The 24,825-nt window shown below is 38.8% G+C and overlaps 2 protein-coding genes across 3 annotated transcripts; both read left to right on the top strand.

The window, feature by feature from the left end:
* The first annotated feature begins 3,995 nt into the window (after positions 1-3,995).
* LOC119914773 (stanniocalcin-like) lies at positions 3,996-7,471 on the top strand. Its single transcript, XM_038734271.1, has 5 exons — positions 3,996-4,184; positions 5,298-5,440; positions 5,529-5,636; positions 5,726-5,829; positions 6,624-7,471. The coding sequence occupies exons 1-5, from the start codon at positions 4,070-4,072 to the stop codon at positions 6,916-6,918; spliced, it is 765 nt and encodes a 254-aa protein (XP_038590199.1). The 5' UTR covers positions 3,996-4,069; the 3' UTR covers positions 6,919-7,471.
* Positions 7,472-17,010: 9,539 nt separating this feature from the next.
* Positions 17,011-23,185, top strand: LOC119914772 (piggyBac transposable element-derived protein 4-like). 2 transcript variants are annotated; one of them, XM_038734270.1, is made up of 2 exons: positions 17,011-17,260; positions 20,628-23,185. In XM_038734270.1, exons 1-2 carry the CDS (start codon positions 17,121-17,123, stop codon positions 22,339-22,341), a joined length of 1,854 nt encoding a protein of 617 aa, XP_038590198.1. In that variant the 5' UTR covers positions 17,011-17,120; the 3' UTR covers positions 22,342-23,185. The 2 variants fall into 2 exon arrangements, with proteins under 2 accessions (XP_038590198.1, XP_038590197.1); XM_038734269.1 differs by having other exon boundaries at positions 17,012-17,260; positions 20,625-23,185.
* The last annotated feature ends 1,640 nt before the right edge of the window (positions 23,186-24,825 follow it).

Raw genomic sequence — 24,825 nt, 5'->3', positions numbered from 1 at the left:
AGGTAAAACAACAGAAACAAAGGAAATGTTTGCTTAGAAAAACGGTTGTTCAGATTCTGTTTGTTTGTGGTTTCTTCAGTGTTTGAAGATGTGTTGCTGACAGTTTAATTGTGCTAAAAAATTACAGTTATTTCAGTATTTTTGCACTGAAACCACACATTAGTTTTCAAGAATGAAGCTACATTTTAGTTTAGTTTGGTTTCATGTTTTTCCTGCTGAAATACATTTAGTCAAGTACTTAAAGCACAAGTACTTGCACTTTACTCAAGTATTTTTCTATTTTATGTAATTTAATACTTTTTCTGCACACAAAACTACCAAACGGTTTACAAGTAGAGCTGAGACGATTAGTTGATTAACAAATTAGTCTATTATAAAAAAATATATATATATAAAAAAAAACTATATTGATTGTTTATGTAATTTTTCCTGGAAATCATTTGATGGTTCAGATTCTCACATGTGAAGATCTGTTGCTTTTTATAATATTTAATATAGATAATAATCGTAAAACAACCGTTCAACAACAAGCATTGTGAGGGTGTAACTTTGGGCTCTGGATAACTGTAACTGTGTTTCTCACTATATTCTGAATTTTTGCAAACCAAACAATCACTCGATTATTGGAGAAAATAATCAGCAGATTAATCCATAATAAAAATAATCATTTGTTGCAGTCTGATGCAAAAAGGTTAAAAATGAGCTCCAGCCCAACAACAGCAGTAAAGCTTTACATTAAATCATGAGGAATAATAATTTAATGATAGAATATATAATAGTACAACAGTCACAGGGGACATTCTACTTCTTTGAGTACTTTAAATACTTTAAGTGCATTTTCCGGATTATACTTACATGCTTTTACTGAAGTAACATTTTCATAGTAGAGCTTTAAGTTGTGTGTTTATGAGGAGTTGTTTCACTCAGTTTCAGAATTTGTATTGAATTAGGGAATTAATTAAATAACAAAACAATAAATTTGAGTGGAAATAAACGGAGCCTCAGAGATTATCATTTATTCCACACGGCTCTGGGTTGGAGAGGTGAGTGTGCGCTGGAGGGGGAGTTAATGAAAACTAAAGCGTGAGAGGTGTGAGATGTTTATCATCGCCTGTTGACCTCCAGGCTATTGACGTCAGCAGAGCTGTGCGAGGTTCACTGGTTCCTGTGGTTCCATGATGGAAATGCAGCCGCCTCCAGTAACGACTCTCACACAATTAACTTATAATTGACTCGCCGATAAGACACACAGATTTTTCCACATCTCCCACAACGAGTACAGCTGATTCGGTGCAGCGCTGACATCTAAATCTTAAAAAATATTTTTCTTAATACAGAGTAGACCAGAAGTTTGAACTAGGTGGGAACAAAGAGTCAAATAATGCATGCAGTTACAGTGTAAAGTTGAGAAAAGCCAACATAATTCAACAAAGATTTTAAGTTACACAAATTAATTCAATGTTTTAAAGGAATATTTTGGGACATTTTGGGAAATATCCATCTAACTGTATAATTGTTGACAAATATTAATTAAAATGTCCTTATATGTGCTTACAACTACCAAATAGTGTGTTACAAACATTTTTTTTTTTACTATTTTTGATATTGTTTTACTGCTTTTTGTATACTATATTTCTATTCTGCTCATTGTTTCACGTGTGTTTAATGTCTGCCTGCAAACCAAATGTCCTAAATGATAATAATAAAGTTTAAGCTGTAAACTGATCCCCGTGTATTGTTTGGAAACACTGAGTGAGATAGAGACGCATTGAATAGTAAATAAAGACTAAATAAAGTACTATTACTAAAATGACAGTGGATAAAGAGAAATGTTTCTGACATGGAATCATTTACCATCATTTAGTTGAAAACAGTGTTAAAAAACACTTTCCCAATGGAAGAGTATTGTTCTAAAGTATATTTGTAGACTGGTTCGTTTTCTGCTGCATTACTGCTGATTAAATTACGAAGTAGAACTGAACCCTGTTCAGTTTTATCCTGTTTCATATGTAAGTGAATGTATTATGGATATATGTAATAATACTTTAACTTACTTTTGATTCACAGTATCACATTTGTTTCCTGTTGCACTGGTAACAGCTAATGCTCTTATTTTGAGATAAAGGCAAGATCAGTAAAGAGATGAACCCCTGATCAATATTCGTATGACTGGCTGAGTGCTGATCAGGTGATTGTAGGTAGGTGTGTTGGGAACCCTCCCAACATGCACTGGGGCAACAGTTTTATAAACATAAATCTAATTTTCAGTGTGTTCCTGCGTTGTGTCAGGTGTCATTTTGTTCCTCATTGAGATCAACAGTGTTTCCACTTTCAGCACTGTTAGATGTTACCAGTGGATGATGCAGATAATAAAACTATACTAAAATGTCTCTAAATACAACTTTATTTGCAGGAAAGTGAGTTCTACAGTTAAACAGTTGACACACTTTAGTGTTCAAATGACAATTTCCTATTTCAATATCATCTTAAATGTCACATGTTCTGGCTCCATTGGGCATTTAACAGAATCATTGAGCTTTTGTGGTTTTGCTTGTTAACCAAATTTGGTTAGGGATTTTTCTTGATGTACAAACTTTTATTATGTTTTATATTTTATCATGTAAACATGAGTGAAGCCTATTTTTAAATTAATTTTGAAAATGAAATATTAATAATTTAACTAATAGATCGTTGTGATTTTACAAAAACCTGCATGTTCTCATCTAAAAAAAAAGAACTACTGTAAGAAAGCAATTTGTATTTGAAAGGACCTGAAATGAATGTATTTGAAATTAAATGTTGGGGGTTCAGACCTAAAAGGTCTTGGTCATGATCCAGCTAACTGTCAATCATAATCACTGTAACTGTTTTTTTTTTTACTGTTCCAGATGAATTTTAAACCATCTTTGAAGAAACAAATAATCTTGTCAAATCCTAAACAGTCTAATCTGGATAAAAGATGAAGAATATAGGTTCTTACAACATGGTTTAACATCCAGGCAAACATAACTTAATGTGTTACTTCTCCACGTTCTTGGTTTTTGTTTGTTTTTTGTGAGGTTTGACTCACTGATGAGGGATTTTGAGTTTTATTTTGGCAATAGGGGAGGGACACACAACTTTACATGGTTGTATTTTGTATTTATTTTAAATATTAGTTAAAACTATCTCCACCTCCAGCAGCTACAAGGTTCTCTATAACAATGATGCAATAACATCTGATAATGACAGATATTAGATATCAGTCACAGGAGACATTTCCCTGCACAACAAGTACTTTTACTTTGATACTTTAACTACATGAAGCTGATGTGTTCACAATCACTGATCTACACAGGAAGAAAAACGGACGTGACTGGAATCAGAAACTGACTCATCCTGTTTGCCACTTGTCCTGCTATTTTTAGAAAGTTAATTATTATTAGGGTACAGATAACAACCAGCCAAATAAATAAATAAATATAAGCATTTCTGTTCTCCATTCTGATCCGTTAATGATAAAAACATAGGCTACTGTAATTGTAGATTATCATGTTTAAATCACCTTAAAACCTGCTTTAGGGACACATTTTATGCCCATGAATTTGTAGCCTATTTTCTGGTATTTCCAGCTTATTAAATAGTTTAAATCCTTTCTTGTTGCCCGGTTTAAATACAATGTTAAATACAATGATTAGTGGTTTTGATTCTGCACAAACAGCTGCTGTTCTGATTTTCATGACATGTGTTGCTATCAGCTGATTGACAGCTATTATTATTAGTATTATGTTGTGTTTAAAAGAATCAAAGTCAAACACAAAGTCTAAAATTATTCAGTGAGTTCAATCGAGCTCGAATACTCCGTCCTGTCCTGCGGTAGCTCTGTGTGGAAATATCCAATTAGCTGTGCTGGTTAATTACCTGAATAACCATTAACCTCGTCCGCGCTCTGATTGGTCGGTCTCCAGCGGACTTAGATAGAAATACCACCTGTGGCCGGTGTGTCAGGACAGGCAGCAGGACCAGCAGGAGGACTTCACACCCTGAACCAGAACAACCGTCGCCCTCCTCCACCTCACCGAGAGACACCATGCTGCCGGGCTCCACTCTGCTGCTGCTGCTCGCCCTGAGCTCCGCCGCCTGCTTCGAGGTGCTGCCGGAGGAACCTGCTCCCCGCCGGCCGCGATTCTCCTCAAGCAGCCCGAGTGAGTCGCGGTTCTGTTTAATCTGCAACCTTTCGTTTCTCATTGTTTATTTCTTTAGGTGAGGGTGGGAGGTATTTGAGTGTTTTGTTTTCAGGTTACTTTCTGCTTCACATCTCAGAGGGAAGTCGTACTGTGCTTTTTACCTCACTACATTAATCTGACAGCTAAAGTTACTTTACAAATTTAGATTTTTATTTGTTTATTAAACTTTAGAAACTCAACTACCCAACAGTTTATACCTGAACAATCTATTATTTGATTTAATGAATTGGTAACGATTTTGATAATCACAAATGTGAAGATTTACTGCTTTTCCTCTCAATGATTGTAATTTTTGTTACTAATGTTGAGGTTTGGACACATCAAGTAGGCTATTGTTAGGGGGCCACTCTTTACAAACCAAACAATCAGTCGATTAATGGAGAAAATAATCAGCAGATTATTCCAAGTGAACATAATCATTTGCTGCTACAAAGAAAATAGTGCAAAATGAGCCCCTCCCTCCTGCTTTACATTAATGCAGGAGGATTAATAATCTGATGATAGAATATATAGTAGAATAGGTACAGGGACCATTTTACTGCTTTGAGTACTTTTACTTTGAATACTTTTAGTACATATTCCTGATTATACTTACTTTTACTTTTTTAATACAGTAGGCTACTGTTACTTAGAACTGAGTATTTTTACAGTGTGGTATTAGTACTTTTACTGAAGTACGACAGCGTCTGAGGGCCATTGTACAGAGCCGAATATTGCACAAACTCTCAAAATGGTGAAGAACTGCAGTGTCAGTCCCTCATGTTCCCAAATTGTCTGAAAGCTCCACCTCTTCTCTCTTGTCTGCATGACTATTGTCTTACTGGTGTTATTTTTTTCTTGTAAATTTCACACTTTAATCTCAGAGAAACTGAGTTTTTTTTTTTTCTCTGACTGTGACCCCTTCTATACTAAACAGGTGCAGTATTGTCAGTCTAATTTTGCAGCATGTGTTGAACATGAGCTCCATCATAAAAGACACTGACAATGTTTTTGTGTTTGCACTGATAGTTGACACTACTCCTACTCACAGATTGAAGGGAGTACTAATGTACTTTGTGTGTCTGTTTGCAGCCGATGTGGCCAGATGTTTGAACGGAGCCGTGGCTGTGGGCTGCGGATTCTTCTCCTGTCTGGAAAACTCAACCTGCGACACTGACGGGATGCATGAAATCTGTGAACTCTTCCTCCAAACAGCTGCTACCTTCAACACAGAGGTCGGTCTGTCACTCTGTCCACGCATTCATCAGTCTACCTGCCTGTCTGCTCTTCTTTCTGTCATACATCTGTGTCTTTGTTCTACAGGGTAAAACTTTTGTCAAGAAAAGCCTGCACTGCATCTCCCAGGCAATCTCTTCAAAGCTTTCCCAAACTATCCGCCGCTGCAACATCTTCCAGAGGATGATCGCTGAGGTTTGTAGACAGAGAAACTCGAGAAACACGATGACGACACCACTCCTCTCTGTTTGGTCACACAGTTTTATTTATTGTCCTTTTTAAAGGTGCAAGAAGAGTGTTACACCAGTCTTGACATCTGCACTGTGGCTCGAACCAACCCTGATGCTATTGGAGACGTGGTGCAGGTTCCGACTCACTTCCCCAACAGGTCAGCACTGATCAACACACGTGCAAACTGTGTTGTAAATGTAGCTGCACGCCGATCTAAGTGTTAATTGATATTTTTGTCCACAACTGTCAGTGTTCACTAACTCACAACTAGCTCAACTGGCTCACTTTGTGCTGCAGCAGCTCGATGTTTCTATAGTGAACAATTTCAACATCTCTGTTTAACTTCCATGATTCCAGTTATTAACATTTACAAACAATCACTGAACCTGCTGATTTTTACTTTGTTGCTCTGGAAGCTGATTTATCAACAAAAATTAAAACATTTCACACAGCTATGAAATATAATATATATATTATTGATAATATAATTTGGAATAATCATCCTGCTGCACAATAACAAGATAATGTGAAGGAAAACTGGACTGTGTGCGACAGTGAGTGTGATTATTATAACATGTTTTGAACGTCCACTCTGATCCAGTCATGTTTTTTAAAGCTCACAAACACATCCTGATCGTTCACCATGACTGTTAAAACAGAAACATGAGCGGCTGATCCCAGAGCTGTGCAGAAGAACTGATCTAATAATCAGTGGATGTTTGTCAGACTGCTGTAGAAGAAAGACCCTCGTGTTCTTCCAGCTCTGTCCGTCCTTCAGCTGAACGTTAGATTATGAAACTGATCAAGTGTAGGCGCTTCCTTGTTGCTGAAACGCATACAGGTCCATACAACTACATTATAGTGTTTTATGAACCATTATCAAATGTTTTTTGTCCTTCTCTACACTCTGCAGCAACATCTCACCTTTGTGTGTTTTGTCTTGTTGTCCAGATACTACAGCACTCTGCTGCAGAGCCTGCAGGCCTGCGACGAGCAGACTGTGGCGGCGGTGAGGGCCGGCCTCATGGCCAGGTTAGGCCCCGACATGGAGACCTTCCTCCAGCTCGTCCAGAACAAACCCTGCAACTCCGGATCCACCTCCACCCCTTTCAACAACCCCTCCAGCTGGAGAAACGTTCCCGTGTTCAACATCCAGCCCGGCTTCAGAGGCCGGGACCCCACCCACCTGTTCGCCAGGAAGAGATCTGTGGACGACATGGAGGGAGGCATTATTGCAGAGAACTAGGCAACACACATAAGCTCGCAGTCACACACACTCACATCTAATCCTGAATATTGTTTCCACACAGATAGACTTGCAAACATGCAGCTTTTACTTTCTGCAGGGAAGCGCTTTAGATGGTGATTTGGGGTATTAATTTCTATTACATGGTTTTATTATTATTTGGGGGATTTACTCAGTCTGACTACCTGATGCTACAGAAAAGCTTCTCTGAGCAACCTGTGTTACAGACATTTGAAAAGAGGCCTATTACAGTGATTATGATTGATATTTATTTTCTTAAACAAGTTAATTTATGAGGCTTTTGTGCTGTTATATTTAATGTAGTGTGAGAGGGAGGGAAAAGAGGCTGCGGAGGTCAGAAGATGCTTTCATGCTGGTTGTGGAGCTCTTCACGACTCCTGTTTGGGGCCATTTTGCTGGTCTGAGATCACTTTATTGGCTAAAGTTGTATGAAATGTTTAAATGAGAGGTGACTGTGGTTGTGTGATGTGATCAAAAGTCTGGAATCCGACTCGGCTGGTTTGTGTTAGAAATAAATTATATATATGATTCATTTTGGCTCGTGTGATTTTCTTTGTGATGTTTGAACTGCAATATTACTAATTTCTCACTGATCAGAGCTTGTGATGATTATCATTATTATTTAAGATGATGCTTGAAAGACAAAGAGAACTTTAACAAAAATAAATAAAACAGATCGATTGATGGGCTGCATTTGGATTTTAAAAGTGGTGATAATCTTTACTTGTGTATTTCCTAAATCAAGGTCCACACGCTGTCTTTGTCTGGAGCTTTCATCCTCATCTTAGGGTCTTCATTAACAGAAGGAGAGGGGACAGGGGTCACCACCTTCCCATAAATACAGCCACCTGTTATTACGTAACTTCCATAGCTGCTGAGGACACGTGATAACAACTGAGCATTGATGAAGACCATGAGATGTGACCAAAAACCTAATCAGTGGACCTTGAGCAGTGGTGGAAGAAAAACTTTATATGAAGATTATTTAATTCTTAAGTGATAAATATTGTAGCTACTGTATGATATTCTATTAATAGTGATGCATTAACATGTAGGCAGAATTTTAATTTTGCAGCAAGTGGAGATGCTTTAGTTTAGTCTTGTGAACAATATATAATGATACAAGAACCCTGGATGAACTTTATTAATATTAAACATGGTGTGCATTACATTGAGTGTATTTTAATAGACAAAATTCACTTTTAAATTATTTCTTGTGTTACACACACACTGTACAATACATTAGTAACTCTTTGTTCAACAGACAGATAAGGCGTTAACTTCCAATTAGTAAATTAATCATCCTTGCAGGACGCCCCTAAACAGCTCAATAAACTATCAAAGATCCAAACTTCCTGAAGTAATAGATATTTGGAACTGTAAATCCTGTCAGCTGTGAAGGAGGAACTTAGTACATTCATTGAAATACTGCATTAAAGTACAATTTTATCCTAGTTTATACTCTAAACTACAATTCAGAGGGAAATATTTCTCCACCATAGGATCCAGAATGAATTTTCCTGCTTAACTTTATTTGTGTAGTTGTGTAGAAGAACCACCAGGTGGCGTGAATGCATATACGGTAAATATCTTCATTTCTTTGTTTTCTCAAACTGAAGTCTGTTCTTTTTTTCTAGCTGCTCTAACTTTCACATTGATGCATCCGTATTAACTATCTAATAATTTCAGATAGGATCAGAAATCAGTCACGGGAGACTTTACACCACAGGAGACCAGTAGGCTACTTTCACTACTTTAACTACATGTTGCTGATAAAGTGTTGATGCAATGCTTTAGTATTGTAACATTGTTGAGTAACAGATCTGAATACTTCCAACCTGCTGCACAAATGACAAACAGACCATCGGCATCACAGATCTGCTCGCACTTCCTCCCTTTAATAAAATAGTGGTTATAAAACACTGTTTGTTTTAGAAGCACAACAGCAGTTTTCCCTTTACTGAGTCACGGAAAGTCAAAAACGTGGCTCTTCATATCCTGACAGGCCGCACGATTTGCAGTTCTGTTGATTATCACGACTGAATAGAAAATATGGATCTCATCAAATGTCCCAAACAGAGTAGGAAAGAAAAGATAATTAAATTTTTTTGTTTGAAAAGACACCTTCACAAACTTCAACTGTAACTCACTTGAATGAAAGACAGATGACTGCAGGCGTGACAGGTGGACTATGAAAATGTAAATAACTTCACGACTCCTCAGTGTTTGTCCAGGCTTGTTGGCTCGGTGGTAGAGGTGTTCAGTGATGGCCACAATGGCTCTCACTCTGCCATCTGTCACACAAGGTGAAGGCTGACCCGTAATGGCTCCTCACCTCAGTGTTATGGCCCATTAACTCCCATCAGGCGGGGTGAGAAAGACAGCCGGCCTCCCCCTCTTTACTATGGAGGTGTGTTTAACTCCAGGAGCTCAGCAGGGAGTGTCCACTGAGGTGTCACCATACCAGCAGAGCAGAGGACTGAAAACTGCCCTCATTTCCAAGAATTAGATCTGTTAAACAGATGTGTGTTAACTGTGTCTGCTTATCTGAATATGGAAGAAAACTTTATTTTTTAAAACAGAAGTTACAAATCACGAAAAGGAAAGTTAAACCAGAGGCTACAGTCATGCTATCATGCAGAGCTGTGAGGGTGTACTTGCTTACTTAGGCTAAAAAGCTTAAGTAGCTGTTCACCATATCATATCATTTTCTAATTAGCAGTCATCACAAAGTCCAGCTGGGGGAATGATGAGAATGTTATTAGTTTTGTGGTCCAAATTATTACCTGATGGTGCCGGTAGATGTTATTACAGTTCATCCTGAGGGGAACATGAATGAATCCATCCTATAGTTACTGAGATGTTTCAGTTTTTGGGGAAATGCGTATCCTCTTTCTTGCAGAGAGTTAAATGATCAATACTACTGTCACGTGTCCAACCAAGAACAGTCAAAACCATGTTGTGTTGTTATTACACTTTGGTTTTTGTACAGATTAAAGGATGATTTCTGCATGATTTTCACATAATGTTGGTGTTTAATCCATGCAGTAGATAATCGGGTGCAGTGGCTGCTACGTATTCCTTTGGGGCAACTGTTCCCGTCACAATGACTCGTTAGAGGCGAGTTGTTGCAGGAAGACGAGGGTGGCTGAGCCTACTGGTGGCAAAAAGAAGTACTTTTTGTGGACGCCATTTTGACAGGCACAATTGCCCTGAGGGATCCGCTGCAGCCGGTTCAGCTGCCATCTCCTTTTTAAACCTACAAGTCATTTCAACCAAAAATGTGAAAAATAAGTTTAAAAATAACAGAATGATCCTTTAAATAAACGAGATATAAGGTGGTAATCAGTGAGCTTTAGGGGTGTGGGTGGGTGGGCTTTGTCACCTTTGGACCAGTCTTTTTGGACCAGTCAAGTGGCTGCTGGATGTGTCTTTGCATTCATATTAATTATACGTTAGAGCGGTACCAATCATCTCGTCTTCACACAAAAGCAAACAAGCTTTTTCCACAACATGTTGATTTTGAGACAGTCATTCTTCTGTTGCACGTTGGCAGTTTGGGATTGTGGCAACATAGCTTCATTCAGGATTCTCTGCGCCAGAGTGACGTGTAATGAAGATCTGCAGGAACATCTTTCCCAAATACAAACGAGAAAGCTTTTTCTGGAAATGGTTCAGATTTTCTGGGAGAGATCTCTGAGGGGGAAACGGGTGGTTTCACTGTAGAGAACAGGAAGGAGAGGGAACCAGAGGCTGTTCACACTGATTCAATTTAGCATGAGGCTGTAACAAAATACACTGCACACCAGTTATGTATTTGTAATGTCAGCCAGGAGCTACAGAGGGAATAAAATGTCAAAGAACCACATGATGTATGGAGCCTCCCGCCTCTCTGTGGGGAGGAAACGCTGCTTCAGGCACCGCAGACAAAACCAGAAACCTGATTGATGGTGCAGAGGCCCGGACCAAGCTTCATCTCCAACACTCACACAGCTCTTTTTGTTCAACATACACACATATTCAACAAGTGGATGCTTCTGGTTGAAGACACGGCCATCGTGGAAGGGGGGGGGGGTTCAAATACGAGGATAACAGCATTCAAAGAAGGTTAAAGTCAAGGGCAACTGGACTTGGTTGAAGATACTAGAAGAAGTTTCGTCCCTCATCCAAGAGACTTCTTCAGTTCTGAAATGACTAGTAGGGACCTCTGTGGGATTTGCGAAGATCATTGATACCGGTGGTTCGTTAGTGCTCCTGGCTGTTGTAACAACAGTCCTTAGAAGCACCGTGGCCAAGTTTGAATGACCATCAATGGCATTTTCACCTGAGGCCACCTCATTCAAACCATCCATCTTCTCTGTCTAAAATGTGCACCTGGTGGTCCTCAAACGAGTGTCCTCTGTCCTTCAGATGTAAGTAGACTGCAGAGTCTTGACCTGAGGAGTTGGCCCTTCTGTGTTGAGCCATGCGTTTGTGTAGTGGTTGTTTAGTCTCCCCAATATACAGGTCTGTGCATTCCTCACTGCATTGGACCGCATACACTAGATTGCTTTTCTTGTGTTTGGGTGTGCGGTCTTTGGGATGTACCGCTTGTTGGTATGTTGTCTGCTCCGTGATGCAGGGTTCTCATGACCCCTAGCTTGTGCTCCAGTGGGTGGTGGGAAGTGAAAAGTAAGTATAGGTCTGTGTGTGGGGGTTTCCAGTAAACCCCATTTTGCAGGCTCCTGTCCTCTTCATTGAGAAGGCCTACAGCACAGTCCAGGGACAAAACGTCATCTAGTTTCTTCAACCGAGTCCAGCTGCCCTTGACTTCTTTGGATAACTATGACCTAGGCCCCATCCACACTACTGCGTTTTTATTTTAATAAAACTGAGACCTTTTGCTACGTTTGCACCTCCCGTCCAGACTAGCAAAAAGGGAGGACTTTAGAAACGATGACGCAGAGGCTCGGCTCTCTGATTGGGTCTCATAAGTCATGCAAAGAAACACGATACCACAGGGTATTTTTATTAAAATATTTTGTACCGAGCAAATAACACTTATCTGCCTATACTTGTATTGTGCATGTCATTACTTTGCCATCACAGCAGCTTTTAACTTGCGTGTTAGATTCAGTAACAGTCCCAGCTCGTTATTAGTCCATAACAAAACAAAAAAACAACTCTTCTGCATAACTTTATTCTTTAGCCAAACCTACTACAGAACAGACTATCTGCTTCATGTTTACACCGGCCACTAGATTAGAATAGCGTTTTCAGTCGTTTTAATGTAGACAGAGATCACCTCTGATACGCAGCTAAAACGCTGGTGTGGACGGAGATCGTGTTCGTTTTGAATCTCTGTTTTTAAACTAGAACTGATTACTGTGGATGGGGCCCTAGATGACTGAGAACCTTCACAGACATTGAGGATAACTGTATGTTTTCGGACAGTTTCTTCTGGAAAACATTCACAGTGTTGAGAGAGAAGTTTAAACCCTGCTTACTCTCACACAGGTGACCAATCGCCAGCATACTGGATGCGTCTTCTCGTGACAATAACGTGCATCAACTCGAGTGTTTCCAGGTCTTGGTCCAAACTGAACAACAGGAAAACAGCAAACATCTCTTCTTCAGAGAGGGGTCAAACAATCGAATAGCATCTGAAACCCCGCCCCCCAAGCACTTTTCAGAATTGGTTGTGTGTCATGAGTTTTGCATCCTTAAGAAACAGTGTTGGGAAGCTTACTTTCGAAATTGAATGTTACCAATTACAAGTTACCTAATTTAAAATGTAATAGCAGTGTAACTATTTCAATTACTTTATCAAAGTGATGTAACTTATTATTATAATTAATTACTTTTTGATTACTTTTCTAAATTTCTAATGAATATTTTTGAATGTTAACCATTTTCAAAAGACAGCTTAACTGGCAAATTCATGACAACCAATCAGAACCATCAGAACAGCATCAAACTTTACAAAGGAGGACACTGTGCATTTGAAAAACATGCAAAGCAACAAAATGAACATTATTCAACATATAGCCGAGCTTTTTATACAAAATATTCAGACATAACCCCCAATGTAAACATGAACATTTTCATAACTGTAATTTAATCACACATTTTTTCCTAGAAACTGTAAGAAATTACAGTTACATGTAATTTAGGAATTAAATCACGTAACTAATTTACATGTAAATAGTTACTCGGGGGTTCAAACTTCTCTCTCAAGCTTGTTTGATGAATGAGCATCACCTGTTTGTCTTTTCTATCCTCCATTGTGCACACGCCATTCTACCTGTTTAAAACAGCGTAATCTGAATCTTGATTAGGGTTAACGATCCACTACTGATAGTGGACATCAGCCAATACTGACTCAAATAGCCGGAGTATATAAGGTTGTTTTTCATTATGCAACAGGTTGTATAACAAAATAAAGTTTGCAGTCCCTTTATGCTACACACACAGAACTTAACAGATAATTGAATGTTTATTAAAATATGGTAACATTTAAAATAAAACAATAAAATAAAACAATAGGCTATATACAGTTATTTTTATAGGATGAATTCAGCTGTATTGAGTTTTTGTAATTCTGTCTTGTGATCTCGTCTGATCTTGTCAGACATTTTAAAAAGTTAATCCAGCATATGTTACATTTCTGAATTCCTCAAGATGGTTTCTTTAAATGAAGAAATTAAGTGTGCATGATATTTTGACAAAGCATGGTTCACCATTTTGTTGTAGATTACACAAAACTAGTTGTTTGTGTAATTTGCACCTTTGCTTTTAACTCCAAAAAACATATTTCAAAAGGTATTTTAAACTTATTTATTAACCATGAATTATATTATTAAACATTAAAAATGATAATTAAACTAAACATATGTCTAAGGTTACTTGATATTATGCAGGCTTATTAGCCTTTATGATCAAATGTCAAAAGACTATTAAGATCTTAAAATGATTAAAGATTGCAATATATATAATATAATATAATAATAAGGCTACACCTCCAAGCATCAGTATTGATGTCTGACTTAATTATTTGTTACGGCACTTTCACACTGAACATAAAGATTTTCTTTATTGTTTCTTTTTGTCAGACGAGTATTGGAATAAACTAATTTGACCAAATTATAAAACACAATTTTCTCCACACAATTTGGGGTATTAGAATAATTAGCATCTCACTCTATCTACTTCAAAGTTGCCAGGCTACATCTCTGTGATTCTGTGTTGACATACATGTGAGGTCCCTCTTTGTATCAGGTGATGCAGTTATTTTAAACTGTCCTAATATACCTGAAACATACTGGCCCATATTACTACACCATGTTTGTTTTCTTACACTGTCCCAATTTACCTGATGTCACAGTATGCCTGAGTCCACTACTCCCATCTTGCCAGAGTCTTGCACTGACAGCTCAGAAACATGGACCGCCCACAGAGTGCTGTCTCTGAATTCAGTTGCTTGGCCAACATGAGTCCCATTTTGTCCAGACCGGACAGCCTTAAGTCAAAGCCTTAAGGAAAAAGAGCCATGTTGGCCACATGGCTCTTTTTCCTCTCTTCTCCTTTAATCCAAAAACCCCGTTTCCAGTGACTGTATTTCTGTCACAGGTAACAAACGTGTTTCAGCAATTAAGCTGGAAAAAAACTGATGAAAAACAAAAGTGTATTGAAGTTTGAAGGAGCAACCAGAGCAGCAGCCAGTAGCTCCTTGAAACTTCACTACACTTCTTCGTTTGTTTATTGCTGAAACACGTGTTACCTATATAATTACCATAGCAAATAGTATATAAAGTATTAAATATAGATATAAAAAAAATATGATAGAGATGCAGGTTTTATTTGTTGGAGTCTTCTGGAAAATAGCCATGTCTGTTTTTGTTTACATAGCCTAGTGTATTTCCCCAGTTTAATAGTGACATCTTCGAGCCAATCAAACAGACTCTATAGCCTTGTGTTTTGTTTTTAATTGAAGTAATTAATTTTTTGTTTTGTTTTACTTACTTTCCCCCTCAAAAGTCTTTCGTTACAATTCTAAACTGTACAATATATCGTAAGGAAGTTATTTTGCATTCTTTCCAACCATACAAACATATGAAACAGAACAGCGAGGCAACGTACATGTTAAGTTAAACTTACGATACAAAAAACGTCAAAAATAAAATAAAATAATTAAGACATTATAAGGCACATTATATTCATTATTGTTTTACTTTTATGTAATCTGAAGTGTGTAAAGTGGCGAAGCCTTGCTATGACCCTCTCCGGTACAGTAGGTGGCCGGGTGCAGCTAAACATGTTGGTTGCGATGCACCATGAACTCAGAGAAGAAGAAGAAGAAGACCGAAGCCTTGAAAGGAGGTGGAACCTGAACACAACACATGCAGAAATTGTATGGAAATAAATTAGAGAGAGTTGAAAGTTTTCGTTTTTTGGGAGTACATTTTGATGTGAGATTAACATGGAGGGAGCATATTAGATATGTAGCTGATAAGTGTAAAAAAGTTAGAAATGTCATGAGGTGTCTTGCAGGATTGGGGTGGCGAGTAGATGTAGCATCGCTGAAATACATATATATAGCCTTAATAAGATCAAGGTTAGACTATGGAAGTATTGTATATGGTTCGGCAGCCAAATCTGTGTTAGCAGACCTGGATGTTTTACAAGCTCGGGCTTTAAGAGTGTGTGTAGGAGCAGTTAGAACCTCCCCAGTATGTGCTCTCCAAGTAGAAGCAGGTGAAATGCCATTGTGGTTGAGGAGGACGCAGCTGGGGGATAATTATTGGGTCAATTTAAGAGGGCATGGATATAGCCATTCAGCATAAAGGGTGCTGCAGACGTGCTGGGAGAAGCAGACAACACAAAAAACAAGTTTTGGGTGGACAGGGGAGCAAATGGTAAAAGATACAGGGGTGGTGGCGCACATATATATATATATATATAAAGATAGCAATTGTAAGTCGCTTTGGATAAAAGCATAAGCTAAATGAATAAATGTAAATAAAGAGTTTGGCGCAAATGCAGTGTGGCCTATCAGACCTGTCTGGGAATTAGAAACCATGTGTAGATTTGGAACTACTTGAGATTAAATGCAATAATAAGAATGCTGATTTAACTAGTGTATATTATAACTATCGAGAATGTAAGTATAAGGAAAGTATACAGATTTTCACAGATGGGCCAAAGGACATGCAAACAGATGCAACAGGGTCTGCAGTTGTTCCTAGGTATCAGGTGGAACTTAGCAAAAGAACATCTGATTGTGTTTGCAGTTGAACTGTTTGCCATATTGATGACGTTAGAATGGACAGAACAAATTAGTGATAAGGAAATATTAATATGTAGTGACTCTGTTTCAGCTCTTATAAGCATGAAGACATGCACAACTAGAAGTCAGCTGGACCTGCAGTATGAAGTCTTATTTATGAACTCAAGAATAGCTAGGCAAAATGTCATATTTCTGTGGGTCCCTGCACACTCTGGAATTCAGGGACATGAGAAAGCAGATAAGGTGGCAAAAGAAGCAGTTAAAAAAGGAAATGTTGAAGTCAACATTAAATGATCAAAATCAGAGGGGAAAGGCATAGTGTGGAGAAGTGTAAATCAACAATGGCAACATAGCTGGGATAACGCAGTAAAAGGGAGACATTTACACCAAATCCAAAGCAAAGTAGGTATATCAAGAAGCAGGGGAGCAAAGAGGAAAGAGCAGGTGATAATAAGCAGGCTGAGAATTGGGCATAGCAATCTTAACAGCACACTTTTAATTACAGGAAAACATCCTACAGGAATCTGTGAACGATGTCAGGAGGCTGAAACAGCAGAACATATTCTTACAACATGCAGGAAATTTACTGAGGAAATGATAACAGCTAAAATAGGACGGGTAGATAATAACGTAAAAAGTTTATTGGAGTATGGAGAGAGTTTGGAGGGTATGGAAATGGATATTTGGTTTTCTGAGGGCGACCTGATTTGATAGGCGGATTTAGTAAGAATGAAAGCAAAGGGTAAATAAAGCCTGAAGGTGGCAGTAATGCAAATCAATGGATGCCAGCTGCTGTAAAAACCCAGAGAAGAAGAAGAAACACAACACATGCAGAGGAGCCGAGACTGCTGTGGGGGCACAAACAGCGCACAGACTAAATTGGTTCTATTAGTAATATTATTTAAGGGCTTTGATAATGGAAAAGAGGAAGATTATTCCCATAGCAGAAGCTATGAAAAAGATTATGGAAAGCGACGAAGAGCTGTCCGGAGCAGAAAGCTTTCACACCGATGAGGAAGGCTATTTTGATGACTGGCAGTGTCCGTTTACGGACAGGTATGTGACTTCAAATAACCTCTTTAGCATGAAATAATGTTATTCGACCGTGATAGTTTATTGTCTGTTTGGTTTGGATATGTATTGGATTTTTATTTGAATGTTTATCCCAGAGGGGAAAGCCTTTAACAACAAAGATGGCGGCTGTCCCGCCCCTCCTGTTGAAAGCCAATCGTCTGCTTTAAACAGCCGAGGCGGGAAACATTAAGCCAATCGTGTGGTTCCATTGATGTAAGGGTCTACTACGCATGCGTGGTAGAAGTATAACCGATGCCGGTGGAAAACACATTTTAAACCTTACTTTTCCGGAAAAGTCATCAAACTCTTTCTGCGGTTTTTATCAGATTTTCCCGGTGATTGTAAACATTCAGATTTTTATATGAAAGTGCAGTTATGGTTCTCCCCTCATTCATTGAGATTGTCCGAAATAACCGCCCGGGGGCGTTACCAAGATGGCTGCCGAACTGTGGAGAAGCCCAGTCGGTTATTTACTTATTTTTTTATCCTGTTAATATTTCCCCTTAAAAACATACTACAGCGTAAAAGGGCTCTCAAGTTTTATCAAAAGTTCGGAGTGAGATTACATGTGTTAGAGGAGGAGCCATTCAAATGTTTGCAGCAGCAGTTAAATTTGACCTATTGTTCATAATTGACCAGCTTAAATAGAAATTATAACATTTGAGCTTATGAATGTTGTTTTGTGTTGCAAGTGTTTGTTGCATAATTTAATGCCTTGATCACAGGGGGAGGGGGATCCCACTGTGAGCACTGGGGCTCAAGGCCAGCCGTCCAGAGCCTAATTATTGAAAAACCTCTCTAGTCCTTAGCTAAGTAACAAAGTACGTTCTTTGTACTTAAGTACAAATTAGAGGTATTTGTACTTAACTTGAGTGTTTTCTTTTCATGCCACTTTCTACATCTACTCCATTACATCTTGCTGAAATATTGCTACTTTTTACTTCTCTACATTTATCTGACAGCTTCAGTTACTAGTCACTTTACAAATTAAGCTTTTTACAAACAAAATGTATGAAGAGTTTAAAAAAAAATGAATGTTTTGTTAAAAATTAATTAACAGTTCATACAGCTAGTAGGCCTACATTAGTAAGGCCAGATGACAAAAACTGTTTGACATTTTTCATGTAAAAGCATTTCATGGTTCCAGCTTCACAAATGTGATCTGAGATTTGCTGCTTTTCCTTTTTGATTATTTTAATTAGAGGTGGTATTATGCTTTTTGGCTTTTTCCCTCTCCTTTATTGAGTTATGTATCTTTTTTGTGCATGTAACAGGTTTGCAAAGTGAAAAAGCCCAAAGTCCAGCCCAAAGGGAGTTCCCATCTCCCACAGAAAACTCTGCTCTGAACTGAAAACGGCTCGTTTGTAGTCTAGCCCTTCACTTCCTGTACTTGTGACGTCACAATAAAAACGCGTCATAAAGCCAAGCGGCTAGTAGGTCAGGCACGCCCTCAAACCAAGCTAGTCCGAGCGGAGGCCCTTTGGCTCGACTCGCCTTTGTTTGGTTTTCCATTGTAGAAATGTTGTACCTGCTTCCAGGTACTTTTTTTTTTCCAAGCGAGCTGAGGGAAACTAAAATGTAATGTGAAAACACAACAGGGTGCTGATTGGTCAGAGAGAATATTCACTATTCACTGCATCATCATTGCTGCACCAGACAGAGGCCAGAAACAGAAAGTTTTACATTTTACAGATCAACTGTGTAGATTTCAAATATTGACAGTTTTACGAGAAGTGATGGCAGAACAAGTTGAGGAGCTCTGCAAGTGGTTGTCATAGGGGACATTCTTTTTTTCTGCTTTGAGTAGCCTACTTTCATCTTGAAAACGCTACTTCTACATTTTCCTGCTTAAAGCCTGCTTACACACTTTTACACAAGCTTTTCAATGCAGTACTTTTACTTGTAACAGAGTATTTTTACAGTGAGGTATTAGTACTTTAACTTAAAAAAAGGGATCTGAATATCCCTACTTTGTTCACCACTGGTTAAGCCAAAGCTTCTGGTTACAAAGAATTTGGAGAGTTTTTGACTGTATCCGTAATAATTTAGCTTGAATTTCTCTATTCTCCCAAACACCAGTTGCTTTCACTATATTTGATCGCAGGCAAGTGATTTCCTCCAGCAATCGTAAAAATCAAAATGCTAAAAAAACCAAAAACGTTTTCATTGAGCTTGCTCTTCCAACTTCCACTCCGTGTGTGCGTGTGCATGCATGTTGCCTAGTTATTATTATTATTATTATTATTATTGTTATTTCTTATAGGTATATATGTATTACGTTTTTTTTATCCTTAACTTTTCCTTATTCTATACTCCTTGTTTATCTGTCCACATTTACTAGGGTTTAGGTCAGAGCTGTCAGATTGTTTTGGTGTTTTCCCCCTCTTGTTTCTCTCCTTGAATGTTCATTCAAGGCTGGGAGAGGATCTCTGTTCCTCAAAACATAGAAACCTAGACTGTGTAAATAATTATGCATCCTTTTGGCGCATTTCCAGTACCAGTACCTGCTGGTAATATGCAGTGGAAAAGGGGCTTAAGTTAACCAGCGCTAACCGCCTTTACTTTCCAGCAGTTGTGAAAAGACACACTGTGATCTACACTGTACATTTACTTCCAGACTGACAACTTAAGCTTGATTTATACTTCTGCTCGAGTCTGTACGCTGTACATACCTGCTAGTCAATATCAACTGCACCGCCCAACTGTAGCCTATGCGTAGCCTGGCGTGCACCTCCCCAAAAATGTAACTACACGTCACGGCGACAAGAGCCGCAAGAACTGTGGTTGGTCGGATGGGTAAAACATTGCATTTCCACCAAGCCCAGAGGAAGTGCTCAATGCTTTGAGGTCAGTTTAGTAGCAGCCAATCCACTAGCTGTAACACGGTGGATCAATCTATTTGACTGTAACAACCCCTGCAAAGTGACTAGTTTCAATTTCAGAATGGGATCTATTGGGTCGATAACATTTGAAAAGTCTACAAGAGCTGCACGTTTATCATTTTAACCTCATTCAAGTTAGCAGAGTGCAAAACACCGGAAGTTACCTTGCTCAGCCGGCAATAGTCAACACAGTGGCCTGCCAGTGAAATGAGGACAAAAAACAAAATCGCTGTTCGTTAATCGTAATTGAGATAAAATATTCAGTTAATCATGTTTTACTTTTGATTTTAGGTCCCTAGTGCGCACGCTTCCTCACGTACAGTATCTTATAGTGTCCATACAGAACAAGAACAAAGTCATTCACCAGAATGATCTACAATAATGGCGGCTGTTTCATCCTTGAATTTTGACACTGAAAGAAGCTCCCCGCATCGTTGTGTAATTCCTCTCTCCTTTTATTTCAGTAGCGACGATGATGATGACATTACCTATACGCCGCAAAAATCACAGAGGAGAGGAACTCCTCCACATTTGAGAAAACTGGAGAGCCCCAGAAAATCTGAAAATCCGAGACCAAAAGTGAAGCGCCCAAGATCACGCTCCCCACACCCTTCAACACCTGAACAGCCCTGGAAAACGCACACCGATCCAGATGTGGGACCCAAGCTCCCCAGATTTGTCCCCGCCAGGCCCCCGGGAGTGCAACTGGATAAATCAAAAGTGTACAGTCCACTTGACTTGTTCCAGCTTTTTTTCAACAATAATGTCGTCAGACAGTTATGTAGCAACACCAACAAGCAAGCTAGAAAGAGGCTAGCACAAGGGCTTCAGTTCAAATGGGTTGATGTTACCCCCCCCGAGTTCCTAAAGTATATCTCACTCGTTATTTTCATGGGACTCTTAAAGCTGGGATCAGTAAAAGCCTACTGGAGACAAAAAAACATTTTCTCAGTGCCATTTCCGAGGACGGTGATGCCAAGGGACAGGTGGCTCTTCATTTCCTCAAACATACACATGAGCGATCCGGCCGAGGACAGCGTGAATGACCGCAAGAAGGGCACGCCGGACTATGACCCGCTGTTCCGTCTCAAGCCTCTGATGGACGAAATCAAGGCGGCGTGCAAATCTTTCTATCAGCCAAAGAAAAATCTGTCAATTGACGAGAGGATGGTGGCAACAAAGGCAAAAACAGGGATGACTCAGTATATGAAAGACAAGCCAACGAAGTGGGGGTTCAAACTGTTTATCCTGGCTGACTCTGCAAACGGATACACGTCTAACTTTAATGTGTACACAGGGAACGCAAAATCTCAAACAACCTCCGGACATTCATATGATGCAGTTGTGGCCCTCCTAGACAAACCAATTTTGGGATGTGGCTATCACATCTACTGCGATAACTTTTATACAAGCCCTAAGCTATTTCAACACCTGTCTTCTTTGAACTTTGGCGCCTGCGGTACATATCGAGAGGGCAGGAAGGATACTCCGAAATCCACCGTGAACGCCATCTCCAAAAAGTCCCAAAGAGGCTCCATCAGATGGATTCGAGACGGTAACCTGCTCTTCGTCAAGTGGATGGATGCGAGAGAGGTGTCCATCTGCTCGACAATCCATCAAGCCTACACGTCGGGCGAGGTGACGCGAAGACAAAAGAAAAGAGATGGAACCTGGGAGTTCATTAGCATTCCAGTTCCCACTCCAATACTGGAATATAACAAGAACATGGGAGGTGTGGACTTGTCTGATCAGCTCATCCAGTACACCACCGCTCACCACAAAGTTATGAGGTGGTACAAGACGATGTTCTTACACTTTGTGGACATCGCCGCATGCAACAGCTACATTCTCCATAAAGAACTGTGTGCTGAACAAGAGACCAACCCGCTGACACACAGAGCTTTTATGGAGGAGCTCTCTGCTCAACTTGCTCGGGTGCCTTTGGAAACCCAGTTTCCTGAGATTACAATGGTTGCAAACAAGAAGACGGAGCACATACCTGTGCCCATTGCCCCTTTGGACCCGGACAAACCTGAACACAGGCCTGCAGATGTGAGAAAGTACTGTGAGCACTGCAAGGTGGGCAAAGGCTACAACAAGACCCCCTGGCAGTGTGGGGCATGCAAGGTGCCCCTCTGCAACTTCTTAGAGAGGCCTTGCTTTGCTCAGTGGCATAGCTGAGGAAAAAGCTTTAGACTGTTTGCACAAATGGTGCATTATTTTCATTGTTCTGTGCACATTTTGTTAAAAAACACGATTAACATGTTTTAAGTTTAAACACTGGTCAAAAACCACCAGTTCATGGGGGTAGTTAGTGGGTCACCAAGTATTCTATATGCTAAACCACAACCAAAGACACTAACATAAAATACAGGCTGCATTATCATCATTATAGTGGTAATGAAATGCCACAAAAAAGTAAATTGCAACGATCAATTTGATTGTACTGATTTTTTTTGGGGGGGGGGGTCTGTGACTTGGGTTACAAAAAAAAGTTGATTCTGCTGTGAAAAGATACTAGAGAGTTTATGTACATGTATGTATGTATGTATGTATGTTTATGGTCTACAGCTGTTTCAACAGCCTTTCTGGACCCTTTAGAAACTATGCGTGCAGGTCCTGTTTGTTAAAACTTGTTCTGATTAATTATATACTCTGAAAAGTGGACAATGGAAATGTAAACGCTTTTTGCCCTTTTAATTACTTTGAAATCCATGTTCTTACGCCAGGAAAAGAGCCCTGATATTTTATTTTTGCAAGCAAACATTTGTTTCTCGTATAAAACTTCTCATTAAGAAATGGCAACTGTGAATGTTTATCAATGTCATGTATTACAGTACAGCTTTTTATATTTTATTTTCAAAGTACATGTCTTACTGTTTACCTTGTGTTTTCTGCTTGACTCGTCCTGCAGAGCAAACAAAGCTGCTATATTTTTGTTTTACATTTTTACACTAACGTGCTGTTTCTTTTATCCAAGCTGTTTTGACAGCCTGTCCCTCCAAATAAAAAAATATTTTCTCAATGCTTGACTCTGTTTGTTTGTTATATGCGGATTAAAGTGAACTTTTCTACATAATAATATAGTGGTAATGAAATGCCAAGCCAACATTAGAAATGATAGGGAAAAGTAAAAGAAATGTTAACTTTAGCTAACCTGTTACGTATGGCAAACGTTAGCATTCATCCATAGACGCTTGACATCAGTGGTGAACAAAGCACACAAATCCTGTACTTGAATAAAAGTACAGAAACCCTTGCTTCAATTTATATTTCTTCTTGAGTCAAAGTACAGAAGAAATGCTTTTAAAAATACTGAAGTATCAAAAAGTACTGTGTGTGGTTATGTTTGTCAGCGGCTCCTCACATCATGACAAACAGAACGATTATCAAAACGGTGCAATTTAAACAAAATATTTTTTATAAACTTAGATGTTTTAAATCATATTTACGTAAAGTAACTTGTACCTAAAGCTGTCAGATTAGACAGCAAGAGCGAGATGTGGTGGAGTAGAAGTAGAAAGTGGCATGAGAAGACAATGTAAAGTAGAAATACCACCAAATTTGTATTTCATTACTGTCCACCACTGCTTGACTCAATTGAAAACTTTGAAGGTAGGAAAGTTGGGTGTATTAAACAACCTACATAGCTAACTTCTTAACCTTCAGTGTCTCCATTAGCTCGTTGAGTGATGCTCCGGACTTTAATGAGCCTCTAGGAGTGAAGCAGGCAGAGTTCGACTACAAGGTTAGGAAATGGTATGGTCCATTTTAGGGGTGTCTGAAATCATATTTCAACATTCTTGAGTCATGAATATGGGAAACATATTGTAATATCAACAATTTCAGGTAAGAAAGAGCCCCCTGAACTGTTGTTCTTGCTTCTTTTGGAGGAGTCTTATTTAAGAGGGTCAGAACCCCCCAATCATTATCTCATTTAATATATTAACATTATACGAATACAATAATTTTTACTAGTTCCTCCTCTAGATAGTGGATAGTATATCTGAAACACATGATAACAAACTAGATTATGCAGTTTGTAGCCTACACACTGTCAGGGAAATGTAGATGTCGGGATACCGACATATATATATATATATATATAAACATTATTATTTGGTTATTGTACACCAAGTCTGTTACCTATAGATGGAGAACATTTCTTTGTTAGCATTTTCATGTAAAAAGTTTGACCGGTCTTTTTAAACCTCTCCATATTGAATTATATATCGTTTGAAAGTTTGTTTTCTGGAGCACAATGTTTTTATATATATAAATAAATAAATGTTCACACACACTAGTTCATATATCTATAATGCTTGGCTGCCACAAGCCAGTTATCCCTGTGATAACTTTTCTGACATACAGAAAATATGCTAAGTTACCTATTCTTTAATTTCCTGTATGCCATTTCATTTTCTTCACCCTACAAGGCAGTTAGATCATCATAATTTTACACAGTTTCTCAGGTCTTAGAGCATGATGTTTGTTAAAATATCTTAGCATTCTCATTTCACGTGGCATTTTATCTCTGAATATGTGGGAAAAAGGGTCTGTTGAATAAATCCATGATATTGGATTTGTGTGATATGCAAAAAGGTCCATATGTAATGAGGAAATACCTTATTTGCATATTCAAAAATAAAAGACTTCACTTAAGGG

Source organism: Micropterus salmoides, unplaced genomic scaffold (assembly GCF_014851395.1).
Source record: "Micropterus salmoides isolate LMB-PRFRI ecotype aquatic unplaced genomic scaffold, ASM1485139v1 Ms_hic_scaffold_20, whole genome shotgun sequence".
NCBI classification, from domain to species: domain Eukaryota; kingdom Metazoa; phylum Chordata; class Actinopteri; order Centrarchiformes; family Centrarchidae; genus Micropterus; species Micropterus salmoides.
Note: the sequence above shows the minus strand (reverse complement) of the source record. Positions and strands in the feature narration are given on the sequence as shown.